The following is a 16,081-nucleotide window of genomic DNA, read 5'->3' on the forward strand; positions in this document are numbered from 1 at the left end:
AATGTTTACAACTACAAATGAGGTTTTAATTTTATTCATTCATCTTCATACATAAAGTCTCTTTTTGTTTCTAACCTACACAGTTCACTTAGGAACCTACAAGAAGTTTCCATAAAGCAAATCTTTCCCACCATTTTTTATTTTTTTTTTGTGGAACATGCAATCCGCATTACTTGTCTAAATGAACCAAATAACAACAAAACAATTAGAATGTGGTTTATTGCAGTGTAGTGATTTATTTTAAACAAATAACATGTCATCCTTGCATCCCGAACCTCGCCATAATGTGATCAGAGTTATTTCGGTTTAATCGAGGGTCATAATCTTTCCTTAAACGCCAGATGTGAGGATCTAACCACAGTAAATGGAAATGTGGGGCAGATGTATAAATTCTCTAGAAAATGTAAAACAACCCAATGAAATTATATGCGAGATCTGAGAACCTGTGTGAGTATTTATCTCCGTAAGTCATCAGAAATGTCAGAAATAAACCGATACACTATGATTGAAGACATGGGTGTGACATGCTTTGTTTCTGTTTACGAAATGGACTTTGTAGGCGATGATGATATGGCAACATGTAGATGTAAAATGAGGTTAACAAATTGGCAAAGAGGCAAACTGACCCATAATGCACATTATGAAATGTGCTGTTTTCTTAACATTTTTTGTTGTTGTCTGTTTTACTAATCTGATTATTTGAACAGCAGAATAAAAAACAAAGTCTAAAATTCATTCAGTTTAAAGTACTGAATTTGTCCACAACAGGGGAAATAACCCAAACCCTGGGTTCATATTTAACCTAGCAGTGTTTTAAAAAAGTTCTTCTAATCCTAGATATTTGCCACAATATCGGGGGAAAAAAAGACAGTTCTGTTTTCTGCAAGAGTGTTAAGCCGAATTTCCTCATTGATTTAATAAACTTGATTTTGATCGTATTTAGTAGTGCACAAGAAGGCACTACTTGCTTTCAGACCGTAGTGAAAAGGCTCGACACAACGTAGTCTGCCGCCGCGCCGTCGATGAGGCCCGATCCGTTGTTGTGGATGAACCAACAGGGAACGTTTTCACCGTTCTTCACGTCTCTTCTGAAGTCCCTCTGCCAGCCTCTGTGCGGAACCAGGAGAACAGGTCGGGATTCAGACATTTACCACAACCAGCTCCACTCTCTCGACTTACCTGGTCACATTGAGCTGGTGTCCTTTTGCAAACATGGTGGCGTCTGGCTTCTCTGGAGATTCCCCGGGACGTAAATCTGTCACCTCGTACTCAATCCCGTGGTAAAACTGACCTGAAGGACAGTTTACAGCAGGCACATTTATTTTTTCAAACAACACAAGGTAAGGAAATTTAAATCTGGTCAATTTTTCCTGGTTCTAATCTTGTCAGAAACTGAATTTTGGGTTTTCATTATATGTATGCAGTAATCAAACTTAACAAATTAACGTGTAAACTGTGTGAGTATAATAAATTATTAGAATATAGGAGTTTTACTTTTTCAGTTGAATTACTGAAATACATCTACTTGTCATTAACTTTTTAGTTTATGGAAATGTACCTGTGCGCATGCAGGAAGTCATTTATGCTTTGCTGCATTTATATCTGTGCCAGATCCACACAAATATATCTTGCTTCATTGTGCATTCTTGTGTTTAAATGTTTTACTAAACCGGGTTAATATGAAAAACACTGAATTTAAATAGTAGTGCCCTTCAGGAAGTGTAAAAACGCACACATACACACACACAAAAAATACATCATGTTGCACCTAGCAAGCCATGAACAGAAGGGGACAGAAGGTGGGTGTCCAGGGTGTAGAAACCGAGGTAGTCCCGGTGGTAGGGGTGCTTCTTCCACACTTTGTGGAGCAGGATCACAAACTTAACGGAGCGCTTTAGCGTTACAGTCAGGCTGCCATCTTTAGTAACCACAACATCCACGCTGAAACACAACATAACAAAGACTGTCACAATCGACCTAATTTGAAGGACACTTTTAACGTTTTCCTTCAGCACAACGGTTTTCATTTTGATGGGAAACAAAAAAACATAATAAAATGGGGGGTGGGGGTTTACAGCAGAAACAGTAGGTTGCTTAAAGAATTAACATCCCCGTTTTTGCCTGGATTAACCCAACTGGACCTCCTTCAACGCGAGTCTCATGGGAGGAAACAAACAAACTATTAGGTAGACATGGGTGACGAAAAACAGATTTTGGTGGAACTATAGTTTTTGTTTAAAACATGGAACTAAACACGAGTTGCTGTAAAGTCAGCAGTTGAAGGAACTCAGCGTACTCTGAGTTCCAGGTATAAAACGTAAACTGCTCCAACTCACTTGGGTCCTTTGAGAGAGGCTGTATCTGTCCACAGCAGCTTGGCGTCTTTACCGTCCTGCGAAACTGAAATATACTGAGTGGTCACCTGCAGGCTGACGCCCAAAGTCCGGTGGACGATGCCGAAACGCCAAAAATAGGTGTTAATTTTCCCATCAGGAGGAATCTTCTTGTCTCCTATGATCTGACCGTTGACAAAAACACCTGAGGAGAGATGATGGGAATCAGTGCAGAAAGGATGGAAAGGTTGAACTTCAGAGGGCGAACTGTTTGAAACTGGTTTGCCGACCTGCTTCTGGGTCACGGACCAGATTAAAAATGGTTCCTGGTACGTTGTTGATGTTGAAGCACAGAGAGTCGTTTCTCCCAGGAAGCTCTATAATGAAGTGGGGATCTCCATCCACTGCAGCACAGACAGTGGCAGTAACAATTAAAAAACGATGGCTCTCGGAGTGAGAGCTCGGGATTTTTTAAACTTGGTTCTGTCGTTAATATCTCCAGTTACTATAAATCCGGATTCGCTTATCCTAGCAGCTAAAGCTAACAGACGATAGGAGAGAAAGACCGAGATCAAAACAAACTCCTGCTGCTTTTAAACTCCCAACGTTTCCATTGGTTAGCTACGTCCACTGACGCCGATGTCGACAGAAGTGCACCAACGGTGAAAATTAAATGTATAAATTAAACGACTGTAGTATTCTAGTTTGTGACAACATTTTATTTTATAATAGTTGCTCTGGATGGAAACACTTTACTGGTACCGGTCCTAATATGAGTTTCATACGTGAAGATCCTTGGGGGCGCACCATTCCCCACGTGTATTCATAATTTATTTAGTCTGTCATTTTCTGCTCTGAACAATTACTCAAATACTTTTATGCAGTAGGCACCTCTGCTTGGTGGTGTTTACTGTCAATCAACAACAGGTAAGGCAAGAGCTTTTCTGTGGTTTATTTGCCTCTTTTAGCTGGAGAGTCTTTTAGTTCTTCCATTAGTTACTCCCAAATATGAAGAAATATGAAGAAATTTCGCAAAGTAGGACTATTTCTGTCACTCTGACACTCTCTTAGAGTATTTCAGCTGCTGCCCATTACCGCGGTCACTCTTTTATGTACACCAATCCGAACTGAAGCACGTCTTTGTAAAAAAGCTAAAAGTTGTGTTTCTGTTTTTTTTTCTTTTCTTACTATTGAAGCAAATTTTAAACTGTTAAGTTTTGCCTTTGTGGTTGAAATTTTATACTCTTTGCTTAAGAACTAAAATAACATTTTGTAACTCTGGAGAAAACGCACAGTGGTCATTATCGTATGACAACAACAGACCATTAAAGCCACCAGCTTTATTCTGTTTGCTCCGCAACGATTATACAGATAAAATACTTTAAAAAAAAAAAAATTTAAATTAAAGTGTCATGAAAATGAAGGCGTGTCCATGAATGTTTATGACTGTTGTCATGAACCGCCTTTCGGTAAATAGTGACACTTTTAATTCAGGTTTACATTAAAAGTGTCAAGGTGTCAACTTAGCATTAAGTTCCATTCAATCTTACATTAAAAGTCAATTAAAAGAGTCAACTTTGCGTTAAAAGTGTCATTATTTACCAAATGGCACTTCATAACAACAGTCATAAACATTCATAAAGACTCCTTCATGTTCATAACATGTATTATGTCATGTTTATGACAGTGTCATGTCAGTCTTATGCACACCCCCTTAAAATAAAGTGTTACCTTAAATTTCTCTATCAGCAAGAAAACAAATATTTCAAACATGAAATCTAAGAAATTGCGACAAATCAACATTTGGACAAACCTTCTTATAGATTACAAAATAAATAAGCGATATAACCATCTTCATCCTTCTTTAATGAAATGTACTTACCTAAATACACTGGAGAAGACGCATACTGTACTGGGGCAGAGAAGAAATTTGATGCAAATCCTGAGTATGCTGTACATTGAAATACAAGTAAAAAAAACTAATTTAATAAATTATCGAAACCCAGTAGTTTTTTTTTCTTTTTCTTTTAGAAAATGATTGTCTCACCCATTGATTTCAGTCTTTCCGCTTGCTGTCTTTGCTCTGTGAAAAAAGACCAACAAGGGGCAACTTGACACATTTTGTATCAGAAAATCCAGTTAATGATGTTAATGATGCTTATTATCAATGCGTTTGCTCCTTTCAAACATGTAAGCTTAATTCTACGCCAAAAGCTTGACCGGGTAAATCGGAGGGGAGGAAAACTTTGTTTCACCCTCGGTCAGTTTGTCCGCGATGAGAGGGCTGTCTGTGCCGTCTTCTGTTTCAGGCTTGGTCACCACCATGGAGGTGAGAGGAGTGACAAAGCTGTACTGCAGAGACATTTCCAGGGCCTTGGCTGTGGCGTTGGCCTTTTCATCTGCTGCACCAGTCTTACTGTGATGAGGGGGAAAAAAACAAAACAAAACATATGTTGCCATCAACATTGGATTTTTATTTAGCAATGGCTGACAAATACAATTTAATCAGTACTGCTCAAGACACAACCAGCAAGGAAAACGAAGATTAAACACATCAACATCTTTTCTCAGCAAGTATACTTCTCATGAGAGGTGAAAACCGCATCGGGTGTCGGTTACAACTCAAGTAGCAGACACAAAGAAATGAGCCCAGAAATTAAGTTATGTCTATTAAGGTGGAATAGTGCGGTTCATTTGGATATTTAGCACCAAACTATGTTCATCTCTGGGGACACAGAAACCGTCTCCTTCCTGGATGGTGTGCTGGCTGAGAATTTCTGTTTATACTTGTGGGAATTTTTAGCTGAGAACGAGCCAGATGGTGGCGGTCTAAAGTTCTCTTCATGATTTCTTTTGACTTGAAACAACTCAAACACCCCAGTTCTTGGTGGTGCGACATCGTGACACTCAAATGTTGTGATCAAAAGCTTTCAAAAGCCAGACATCATCATCTGGGCGTTCCTCCCTTGCTGAAAGGCAGTTTTAGTAATCTCAATGTTTTGAAGAAAGTTATAATGAATCCCCCTTAATCCGTGTTTCGAAATCAAAGTACGAAACACGGGAAAAATTTACTTGGATAGTGTGGAAAAAAAAGCTCTTTTTAACCAGCACATGGAAATGTCTAGTTTCCCTCGTAATACGCTCAATTTAATTTGAACAGTTCCGACTACTTGGATTTTGACATTCGGAGCAGATTTTATGCCAAAAGGTCTCAAATTGATGCGTTCAGTATTTAATTGAGTCGCAACAGACCTTTTCTCCAGGAGCTGTTGGATGGTGAGGTAAGCCCACAGACGCTCGGTGAAATCCCCAAAGATGTAAGTCTCATCTGGATACATCACGTTCCAGTCCACAACGCCGGCCTGGCCTTGCACTTTGAAGTTATCTTCCAACTACACAGGAAGGAGAAAAGTTATTCTAAATGGGACAGATGAAGACCCGTCGAAACCCTTTGACATTTCTTTTTGTAGAGTTTATTTCTTACGCCCTGGCCAAGGACTTCCACCAGGAAGTTGTCCAGGTCGTTGTCCGTCAGCCGACCCGCCACCACAATCTCTGAGCCGTTGAACAACTGAGGGAAGTGAGAGGTGGTCACGTAGTCGACTGCATTGTCTGGATATACCAGGTCCACCTCTAACAGCAGGGGGCTGGCCACTTCTTCATAGAAATCCTGCAAACGATTGCAGTTGATTCCACTTTTGTATCGCACCCCAAAAACATCACATTCATTTCAGCCGAGCAGAACTCAAAGCGCTCAAACCGTTCACCTGGAGCTGCAGAGTAGCGTCCGAAGCTTCAAAGATCCTGCGAGCCACTCCTTTGTTCTCTTTGCTCATCACATCCAGGAAGTTGTAGTCCACGTCGTTTCCGAATCCGAGACAGAACAGAGACATGTTTCCCCCGATGGCAGAACGCACATTCTCCTGGATCTTTGGGATGTCAGGCTCTCCTTCGGATGCACACGCAAACAATGTTAGGATAAATACAAAGTACGTAAAAATAAAAATGTAAGATCTATCTCTCAATATGATGCCTAGTACAAGTATTCGAAGCCCTTTAAGCCATATTACAACCACAAGCTGTGTTGTGGTTTATTGGGATTTTATATGCTAGAGCAACTCAACAACTTGTATATACACATTGCTTTACAGGCTTAAGCCAACCTAGGTTGCTTCACACGCATATTAAAACACTCCAGATATAAAGATGTATATTCAATGTAAAACATTAGAAGAAAAAAGATAAAAAAATATATAAACAGGACCTACAAAGCAGGGAGAGTGAAGTTGGTCAACATTGATGCTGATATGGACGGAGCTACAGGGCGACCCCGGAAGAATTGATTGGAGAAAAAAAACTTGAGCCAAAGACTCTAAAGAGTTATGATGAAATGGTTTAAAACAAAGCGCATTTGTGTGTTGAAACGGCCCAGTCAAAGTAGATGTGGCATGACGAAAACTGCCACGCACTGACGGACTGGGTTGTTGATATTTTACAAGGAATTGAGAACGTTTTAGTTTCTAGATATGTAAAGGTTATTGAAACACGTCCAAAAAGACTTCCAGCTCTACTGGCACAGTGGCGACCAAAAGAGGGGGCTGAGAGGGGCCCGGGGCTCCCCTGGAAAAATTACTCACCTCTAGAGAATCATGCCCAGTTCATACAAAGGCACACAGAGTCATGTTCTTCAATCAAGACATAAATGTGAAACCCAATAAAGAAATCAATATATATTTGCATTTATTTGTAAAGATACATGCAAAACGGTATATTATTTCCTTCTATTTTATGCGTAAAATCTCAGTCTGTCACTTACAATTTCAAGCCAAATCAGATTATACAATGCAAATTTGTGAAAAACGTTTAAGAGATATAAACACTTCTGGAAGCCGCTGTATGGAAAGACTTACCAAAGTTTGGCATTCCATCAGTCAGTAAGATGATCATGTCGATGCTTCTCTCAGGGAGCCGGTTCGCCTGTCTATCTCTCTTCAGCATATTTATTCCATCCAGCATTGCCTGGTTAATATTAGTAGCTTGGCAAAATAAAACAAAATAAGCAAACTGTCAATTGTTTAACTCTGTAATAAAATTCAGGGAGTGTGACACATTAAACTTTTTGTTGTCTTGACCTCCATTGTCTTGGATTGACCTGGCGTAGTCCTTTGCTTCAGCCACGTTTTGTTTGGTCGCTTTGGTGAGAGACTCCTTCCAAGACAGAACGGCGGAGTCAAACTGGAGGAGAGCGAAGTGGTCCTCTTCATGGAGGTCCTCCAAAATGGCCACCAGTGCATCTCGAGTCTGCAAAAGTTCTGGGATCAAAACGTACCCCTGCCAGCAGCTTTCACAATCACAGTCGTGGTCATAAATATACATACCCTGACAGAATTTTGGATTTGTTTTCTTGGACATTTTTCAGAGACGACGTATGATAAAAACACAAACATTCTTTCTTGAATGGTCAGTAGTTAGGTGAAACAACCGTGTTTAGTCTTGTCAAATCAATAATGACACCAGAAACTACCCAAATGACCCTGATCAAACACCTTGTGATTTCTGGCCTTCAAAACATGCACATAAGTCGACACAAACGTCGCTACTAAAAGTAACCGTCCTCACATGCAATGTGTTTGGTTTAAATCATCATTTTCAGCAACAACTGCAAGAACGATTGTTTGAGATACGAATAAAAGCCCATAGATACCTTCAGCCGAAGCGCGCAACTCTGAGAAACAGTGGTGTGGCTGTGGAGCCGCTGGAAGAAAAATGGACCGCCTGGTTGAATCACCATAAGAAAGCCATTACTATGCAAATGCTACAAAGTATCCTTCTTACAAAGCACCAAGGAGTGATGAGACCAAACTTGAACTGTTTAACCAAGTGATGTATTTGGAGAGGAGTCAACAAGGCCTACGATGAACACCATTCCTACTGTGAAACACGGAGGTGGGTCACTGGTGTTTTGGGGATGTGTGAGCTACTACAGGGAACTTAATCATAACTGATCGCAGGACGAATGCAGTCTGTCATCAGGAAGTACTGGAAGAAGATTTTCACTCATCAGCCCCGGAAGCTGCGCGTGGGACGTGTTTGGACGTTCAAACATGACAACGTCTCAAAACACAAGGCCAAGTCGACCCGTCGTTGGCTACAGCAGAACAAAGTGAAGGTTCTGGAGTAGCTATCTCAGATGCCCTTGGAGAGATCTCAACACATTCACGCAAGACAAACCAAGAATATACATAAACCAGAGGCTTTGTACCATCTTCAAATTGAACCACCTTCACCACGTCATCTCAACATTCTTCCATCAAGCCGCAAACAATGTTTTGAATCGCTGAGAAGTAGTTCCTATATGATGAGCTCCGCAGTTCCACCAGGTGTTTGATAATTGCTGCTGCCGCTAGTCTTTGATAATGATGCAATACAACGTAAAGCTAAAAATAAGTTGACTTCATATAACGCTGCCCCTTTAAAGGGAGCGATGCACAGTAGCAGCAGCTGGTGTATGTGAGTTTCTGTTGTCATTATTATGCAAGAGGAACACAGCTGTTCGACAAATAAAATGGCTGCACCCACTATGTGTCTGAAGAGTTTTCACCTGTGCCATCTTTGTGCCCATCATCGACCCGCTCCTATCGATAATAAACACCACATTCTTAGGCACTCTGGGCAGGTCAGGGGGTGCAAAGAAGTGCACAAAGTAGCCGTTCACAATCTAGACGGAAACAGAGTCACAACTTGCACTTAATGGACGAATGCATGCAAGCCAACAAACAACATGAATCTGTGATTTGAGTTCATAGCGCACCTGAATGTCCCCGACTTTCTCCTGTCTGTTCACGTCATACTTAATGACGAAATCGCCGTCTATCAGCGTCCCATCGCAGCCTGGACACTTTCTCTGCTGCTCCACAGTTGGAGAGAAGGAGATGTGAGCCTGACGAGAAAAAGGACAAGTGAGACATCTGCGTTGAATGTTAAACAGGAAGGAAAAACGAAAGTCATTCAAAGAGTCAAAACGACAAGTGAAGAGTGAGGCACCTTCTTATCCAGGACTGTTTTCTCCACTAGGGGGAGCAGCTCGTTGGAGAGGAAAGTGGCGTGGGCGTCAACGTGAGATAGGCCCTGAGGCTCATAAATGTTGGTCGAAATCTGTTTCCGACACAGAGACACCGCTCATGACCACGTTCATCGAATCATAAGGAGGCAGCAGGAAGTGAAAATGAATCATCTGGCCACTCACCTGGAACTGCTCAACCACACTTTTGGGTTTGACTCGGATCAGAATCTCATACTGGCCCAGTTTTCTCTGAAGGAGCTCCTCGTAGGTCAGGATGAAAGTCACGTTGCTTTCAGCTGCAATGTTGACCGACACAGAAAACTTCTCCATCTTCCTCCCAGAAGCCCTGCAGTAAAAAAAACAACACACACAGGTATCTCGTTCTGCTCCCTACGCCAGGTCAGCAGGGGGCTTTAAAGAACGTCAGTTTTACAAGAAACTAGTTTGTGTCTCGGTCGACTCACTTGACCAATCCCGCCGTCTGTCCGGACGAGACGGCCTTCTCATATTGTTTCTTAGCTTTCTCCTTCTCCTTCACCTCCCCGACGTACACCTTCCCTTCAATCTCCCTGAGTAGCACAAACACAAAAGACAACGCAAAAAAATATGTATTGCTGTGCTTCACTGCAAAAACACAAAACCTTACCAAGTAATATTTATCTTCTTTCTAGTCTAAATATCTTACTGCATTTAAAATACGACAAATTATCTTACAAGTAACTTTTCAGGAAGACGTACGTAGGAGCTTGCTTCAAGTCAATGATTCCTTAATAGTGATGAAAAAGTGCTTGTTCTATTGACAGATTATTTCATTTATAACATGACATTTTCTCCATGTTGTAAGTGAGATAATCTTTCATTGGAACAAGTCCTTTTTCTTGACTATTAAGGAATGACCGGCTTAAAACAAGCTCCCACGTCTTGCCGAAAAATTGTCCGTAAGTGAGCATTGCCCTACTTAAAGTGTGCTAAGATATTTAGAATAGAAACTAACAAAATAAAAAAACTTAGCCTGAGAAAAAATGGAACCTGAAATCTAATTTACATGCTGAAATTTGTGATGAAGGCAGACTTTGGGAGCTCCACGTCGAAAAAGATTTCCTTTGACTCGTTGGCTTTGTTCAGGGCCACCGAGGTCATGACGGTGTGGGCGAAGCGGTTCGTCACGGTGCAGTCCACCGTCACGCTGAGCACTTCTACCTGTGAACGGGAGGCAAGGAACAAGGGAAACCTGTCATCCAAAAATTAAATGTAAGCATTCATATTGTCGACATTGAAATGATAAATTCTTTCTTTTGTTTGTTTGCCTGAGAAAGTATGTGCAAGAGAGTCTTTGAACTCGTTTTGTCACAAACTCCATTGGATTGCATTGGGAGTTGATGTGAAAAACACAAAACAGCACTAAACTAGGAAGTGGAAGGAAAGTAACGTGGCTTTCCACGTTTTCTACCAGAAAATCTGAAAAGTGTGGAGTGCTTATGTCTTCGGGCCGCCTTACACTGATACTTCTAAATTAAATCCAGCGTAATCCGTTATCTCAAGGATTCACACACTTCTTAAAATATTGTCCACTTTTTATATAATTAAAAAAATATTTAAACAAGCCAAGGTTGACAGGAAGTCACAAAAAGTCGCAATTTGGCACAGGTCATGCTCTGGTGATCCTGAACGCACCGTCCCCACAGTGATGCATGGTGGTGGAAGCATCATAATGTCGGACGCTTTTCTTGATGGGAGGATGGATGGAGCTAAGTTCAAGGCCGTCCCAGAAGAAAATCTAATAATGGAATGGTTTAACTCAAAGTGTAATCCATTGTGCTAGATTGGCCTAGTTCAAGTCCAGCCTGAAGCCGGCAGAAAATCTTAGGTAAGACTTAAAAGCACATTTGTAAACAGATGTTTTAGATCCAGTCTAACTCAACTTGGGCTATTTCACAAGGAAGAATGGCAAAAAAAAAATTGTCTTTATATCTGCAAAGCTGTAATGCCATGAAAAGGTTGTTTCAACAAACTCTAGAGGACTGAATGCGCGGACGCGCCACACGTTTCAGATTTTTATGAGTAAAATCACTGACAAATCATATATTCTTTTTGTTTCTCTTCTCTATTGTTGTGCAATAAATAAATAATCACCTGGAAGTCTGTGCGGAACGGTGAAAGAGTGAGGAAAAGTTCAGACAAATGAATGAATGCTTGTACAATGCACCTTGGTATTGACTAAAATGTCAAAGAGTGGCAGCTAGAGCTCGTCTTGTGTGCAAACAAAACTTGGCAAACAGTTTCACTAATCTTAAGTTGAGAAACACAGCAAGCGTTTGAAGGTTTTTACAACAACAAAAAAAAACTCATTTCAAATGACACAGCCGCAGTTTTTATCCTCTATGCGGATTAAGGACAAAGAACAAAAACAAAGTAAGTACCATATGATGCACAGCTTTCGGAAACAGGACTAATTATTACTAACTTGAGCCGACCTCTTACGTCCAGATGTCGTTTTTACACAAAGTGAGGTCAAACCGGCACCTTTCTGACACGCTCTGTTTGTCATGAGCTCATCTTTTAACGTAGTTATTTTGGACAGAAGATTGCTGCAACATTTTATACAATTTCCACGATGCAGATGCCAAACACAGGGCAGCTAGGAAACGGTGTTTAGGAGACATTACGTCACCTCTTACACCCTGGGAGTGTTGTTATGAGTCTGCATCTTCTCACTGAGAATAATGACGACGACTATCTCACTGGGTTTTTCCAAAAAATTAAATTATTTGCATTAGTTTTTGCCTTATCTTACATAAATATCTACTTTTGTTTAAAGTAGATATTTAAAAGGGGCCAAGGCTTTTAGAGAACACGTTCTTTCATACTAAATGTAAAAAATAAATCAATAAATACATTTTTTGTTTGTGGAGAGTATTGAAAAAGGTACCAGCTCTTTCTAAAATATTCATTTCCTTTTAATATTTTCCACATTTCTCATTTAACAGCCTAAAACTTGTAATGGATTTCAAGTGATAAGAAAGAAGCACAGAGTTGTGCAGTGGAGATAAAGTGATGCAGCTTGTTGATATTGTTTGTATGAGGCCTGAGATCTGAATAGTGTGGCATGCATTTGTGAGGTTAGTCACTCCCACTTTTTGGTCCAAAAACAAATCTTCTATTTCTTCACCATTTTTTATTTTATTTTTTATTATTACGCGTCTAAAACACGTTCTCTCCGTTCCTCTTCACAAAACAGCTCAAGCGAAATCGGTTTGGATGAAAAGCGTCTGTAGACTGTAGCGTCTCCAAACCATGCCACACACGTTCTGAATTTTGACTCTGATCTGGACTTTGACTGGGCCATCCCAACGCAAGAGCATCCCTTGATATTTCAAGCCTGGCACACATTGAAGTTTGAGGTTGCGACTTGAATAAATGCGGAAAAGTTAAAGGGTCTCCTTTTGTTGACAGAACACATAGTGAGCTTACCATTGCCTCGTTTGTGCTTCGTTTCTGCAGCAAAGAGAGCAAGCAAAAAAAGACAGGAAATTTATATTTAAACATTGCAAAATTGCAACAACAACCTTCCAGCTGAAATTCTTGTGTTAATTAGAGCAACAAAAAAATCATTTATTTCCCCTCCAAAAGAAACTTTAAATTCTGCATGCGTAAGAATAATTTGGTCATAGCCATGTTGATTAAATTACTGAAGCTTAAAGCTTAATATTATTATACCAACCAACATAAATTAAATTCTGCTCGCTTAAGTATGATTTGCTCAAATGAATTAAACCAATACATTATATTCACCAACATAAAAACTACGTTGTTTTTTTTTTTTAACAGTTTCAGCCAAGCACCTGAAGCATTTTGGTGGCTCCCGTCATTTCCTGTAACACAAATGTGTTGCCAAAACAATCAGAAGTGGAAAAAATGTGGGTGAGTCATACGCTACCACTTCAGCTTGTAAGATTATATATATATACAGCATATATATATGAAGACATAACGCAAACGTTGATGAAACTAATTCATCTACTAGCACCAATCAACTACAACTGGAAGTATACAGTTACCTCCGGAGCCTCATCGTCCTCGAAGATGACCAGCGCTCCAGATGTTGGGCTGGAGAGCCAGAGGCAGACGCAGCCCCACAGCAGCAGCCGGACACCGAACGGACCAGACATGACCGAACTCCCAACCAACACTGACTCGCTTCAGAGCTGAGGGGAGGGAGAAAAAGAAAAAGTCCTCTCTGCTCCGGTAGGAGGGACAGAGGGGGCGGGTGAGCTGGCCTTGACTGTTGACCAGAAGATCAGCTGGCTGAAGGCCTGGAGGTACAAACACGGTACTTATAAAGCTGGAAGAAGAAGAAGAAGAAGAAGAAGAAGAAGAAGAAGAAGAAGAAGAAGAAGAAGAAGAAGAAGAAGAAGAAGAAGAAGAAGAAGAAGAAGAAGAAGAAGAAGAAGAAGAAGAAGAAGAAGAAGAAGAAGAAGAAGAAGAAGAAGAAGAAGAAAAACGTGTGGATATCTGAATGCTTCCACTCAAACCCAACCTGTACCTACACTGACATTTGGCACACACAAAAAATGAAACCAGCTAGCAAGCTGTGGCTGAAAAATACAGAAGAAAAACAAAACGCGCACTAACAATTATGACTTTATTTAGTGTATGATATAAGTGTGTGAGGTAATTAACACATCCATGTCGTGCCACAGTGAGGAGTCTGTGCTGCAGCTCGGTTATCCCTGAAAAAACAAGGTGAGTGTGAGTGCCATGTTGAAATACTGTGTACTTTGCCCCACCGCGCCGTTTTATGTCTGCCACTAGAAATAAACATCAAATATTTAAGTCGAAAATATAATCATCACTCTGTGCAAATGACCACTTAAGACTTTTGATTATCGGTGTGCTTCTTGCACACCTGAAAAACATAACCAAACTGTTTCCTCGCCAATTCTCTCCAAAACAAGCTCTGTGTGACTTTGGAGCTGGAGCTCTGATTTTCTGGGAGCTGTGTGTGTGTGTATTTGACCTGGCAAAGTGCTCTCTGTTTTTCATCTGCTGAGTCAGCTTCAGGCCACGGTGCATCTCTGTTGACACTAGTTTCCCCAAATTCACTGAGCGGTGAATTTGGGGAAACTCACCCAAAAAACACGGCAGAAATAACAACTGCCGTGTTATTTCTGGGGGGTTTACGATTGAAGCAAAAATGAAACTAAAAAGGAAAAAAAAAATGAATACACTCCTGTGTTCCCCCTTCATCACCAGGAATCTCGTCACTGCTGTACATTCAAGTGCTACGGGCTAATTGCGAGGTGGCTTTCGGGAAAATGTTCCCTCCGCATTGGCAGTGTGTTGCGTGGCACACGCTGGAACAAGAAGGGCCTTTCTGCTCCGGAGCAGGCTCAGTTCACCATCCACCCAACACTCCCACTTACAGCAACATTACCTCAGATAGGCCCACTCGAAGCAAAAACAGACATTATCAACTCCTTTGGGTATTGCTACGGAGTCAAAGTGTGCCAGAGAAACTAGTTTGCTATCTAAATCCAACAGTGCTTGTTGCGTTGCTAAGTACGTGGAGTGTTTTTTCACTAGCGGAACAAGTCGGGCCGGGTGGGCGGGGCTAATGACCGGGCTCTTAAAACCCAAATAATGAAGCTCATGATAATTTAACTTTACAACATAGACAGGCCCGCAACAAGTTTCACCACCAGAGAGAGAGACTGTGTCATTCTGAAATCCATCTGACATGAAGTACAACAAACCAAGAGAACAACAGAAACATCAGGCTGCTGCTCACTAACGATGAAACAACACAAATTCAGTCCCTAAGCTCGGCGGCTGGGCTGATACAGTTTACAATCAGTCTACAGTTAACTCACACTTCGTGAATAAGGTCAGAGTTGCTACCTGTAACCAGTCCGGCTCCTTGCTGGCAGTTTTGGCGGGTCTGAATCGCTGGCAACAACAAAAAAAAAAAGTCCGGTTCAACACAAGACGAGGAACAAAATATGCGTCCAGTTTTTGGCTTTTCTTTGCTCTCTTTTTTTCCATCCTTTTCACGTTGCCGCTCCGTGGAGCTCCACTCGTGTTAACCGTAGAAATGCTCCAGCTAGTTTGCCACCTGTTGCCTAGTGACTGATGATGACGCTGGTGGACGGCTGGTAACAAGCTTTACCCAGAATACACTTGGAGACAATATGGAGGATCCGCTTGTAAATTTGTATGTCATAAAGTTAAATGTAAATAAAGCCAGTCATGTAGCACAACATTTTATTTAATATTTCACACCCACTACGTCACTAAAATCAGTCGGTCTTGTAAATTTTTTAGCAACCATGAGTCAACAATGACTGGGGCCCCATATTATATAATCTACTGGGCACCATACTGTATAATACTACTACATACACTGTACTCAACAGGTGAAGGCCTAATTTCTACAGATCTCATTAGACGCGATAAAGGCTTTGGGTGCCTCAAGTCATATTCTGCCCCTCCGGACCCCCCCGAAGCTCCGCCCCTGCTATAATGTAGTTTTTTTTTTTAATATCATCCTTCTTCTGCTTGAGGATGTCTGCGTAGTCTTATCATGAGGTTGGTCAATCTGCTCTAGCACAGACCTGTACGCTGTCATATAAACACCAGGGGAGACTATGAAGGTGTTTCTTCCCCACTCCACAGCTTATCAAATCTG

The 16,081-nt window shown here is 41.0% G+C and overlaps 1 protein-coding gene across 2 annotated transcripts; it reads right to left on the minus strand.

Annotated features, from left to right (window-relative positions):
- Positions 1–201: 201 nt before the first annotated feature.
- Positions 202–13,599, minus strand: LOC102229331 (inter-alpha-trypsin inhibitor heavy chain H3-like). Of its 2 annotated transcripts, XM_005800651.3 has the most exons (22): positions 13,455–13,599; positions 13,239–13,268; positions 12,868–12,891; positions 10,442–10,596; positions 9,861–9,965; positions 9,580–9,742; positions 9,378–9,488; positions 9,145–9,273; positions 8,935–9,051; positions 7,466–7,634; positions 7,244–7,369; positions 6,101–6,282; positions 5,818–6,003; positions 5,586–5,725; positions 4,589–4,749; positions 4,381–4,416; positions 4,216–4,284; positions 2,624–2,737; positions 2,337–2,538; positions 1,769–1,941; positions 1,180–1,291; positions 202–1,109 (listed from the first exon to the last, which is right to left on the minus strand). In XM_005800651.3, the coding sequence occupies exons 1-22, from the start codon at positions 13,563–13,565 to the stop codon at positions 971–973; spliced, it is 2,754 nt and encodes a 917-aa protein (XP_005800708.2). In that variant the 5' UTR covers positions 13,566–13,599; the 3' UTR covers positions 202–970. The 2 variants fall into 2 exon arrangements, with proteins under 2 accessions (XP_005800708.2, XP_023180683.1); XM_023324915.1 differs by lacking the exon at positions 13,239–13,268.
- Positions 13,600–16,081: the final 2,482 nt, after the last annotated feature.

Source organism: Xiphophorus maculatus, chromosome 20, assembly GCF_002775205.1.
Source record: "Xiphophorus maculatus strain JP 163 A chromosome 20, X_maculatus-5.0-male, whole genome shotgun sequence".
Taxonomy (NCBI): domain Eukaryota; kingdom Metazoa; phylum Chordata; class Actinopteri; order Cyprinodontiformes; family Poeciliidae; genus Xiphophorus; species Xiphophorus maculatus.

Bases quoted from the DNA above. Each gene is read 5' to 3' on its own strand.
- LOC102229331 (XM_005800651.3), bottom strand. From the start codon at position 13,565: ATGTCTGGTCCGTTCGGTGTCCGGCTGCTGCTGTGGGGCTGCGTCTGC. The intron at 6,283-7,243 runs GTAAGTCTTTCC...GTGCATCCGAAG, and splicing joins TGATGGAATGCCAAACTTTG to GAGAGCCTGACATCCCAAAG. The intron at 4,285-4,380 runs GTGAGACAATCA...TTCAATGTACAG, and splicing joins GGAAAGACTGAAATCAATGG to CATACTCAGGATTTGCATCA.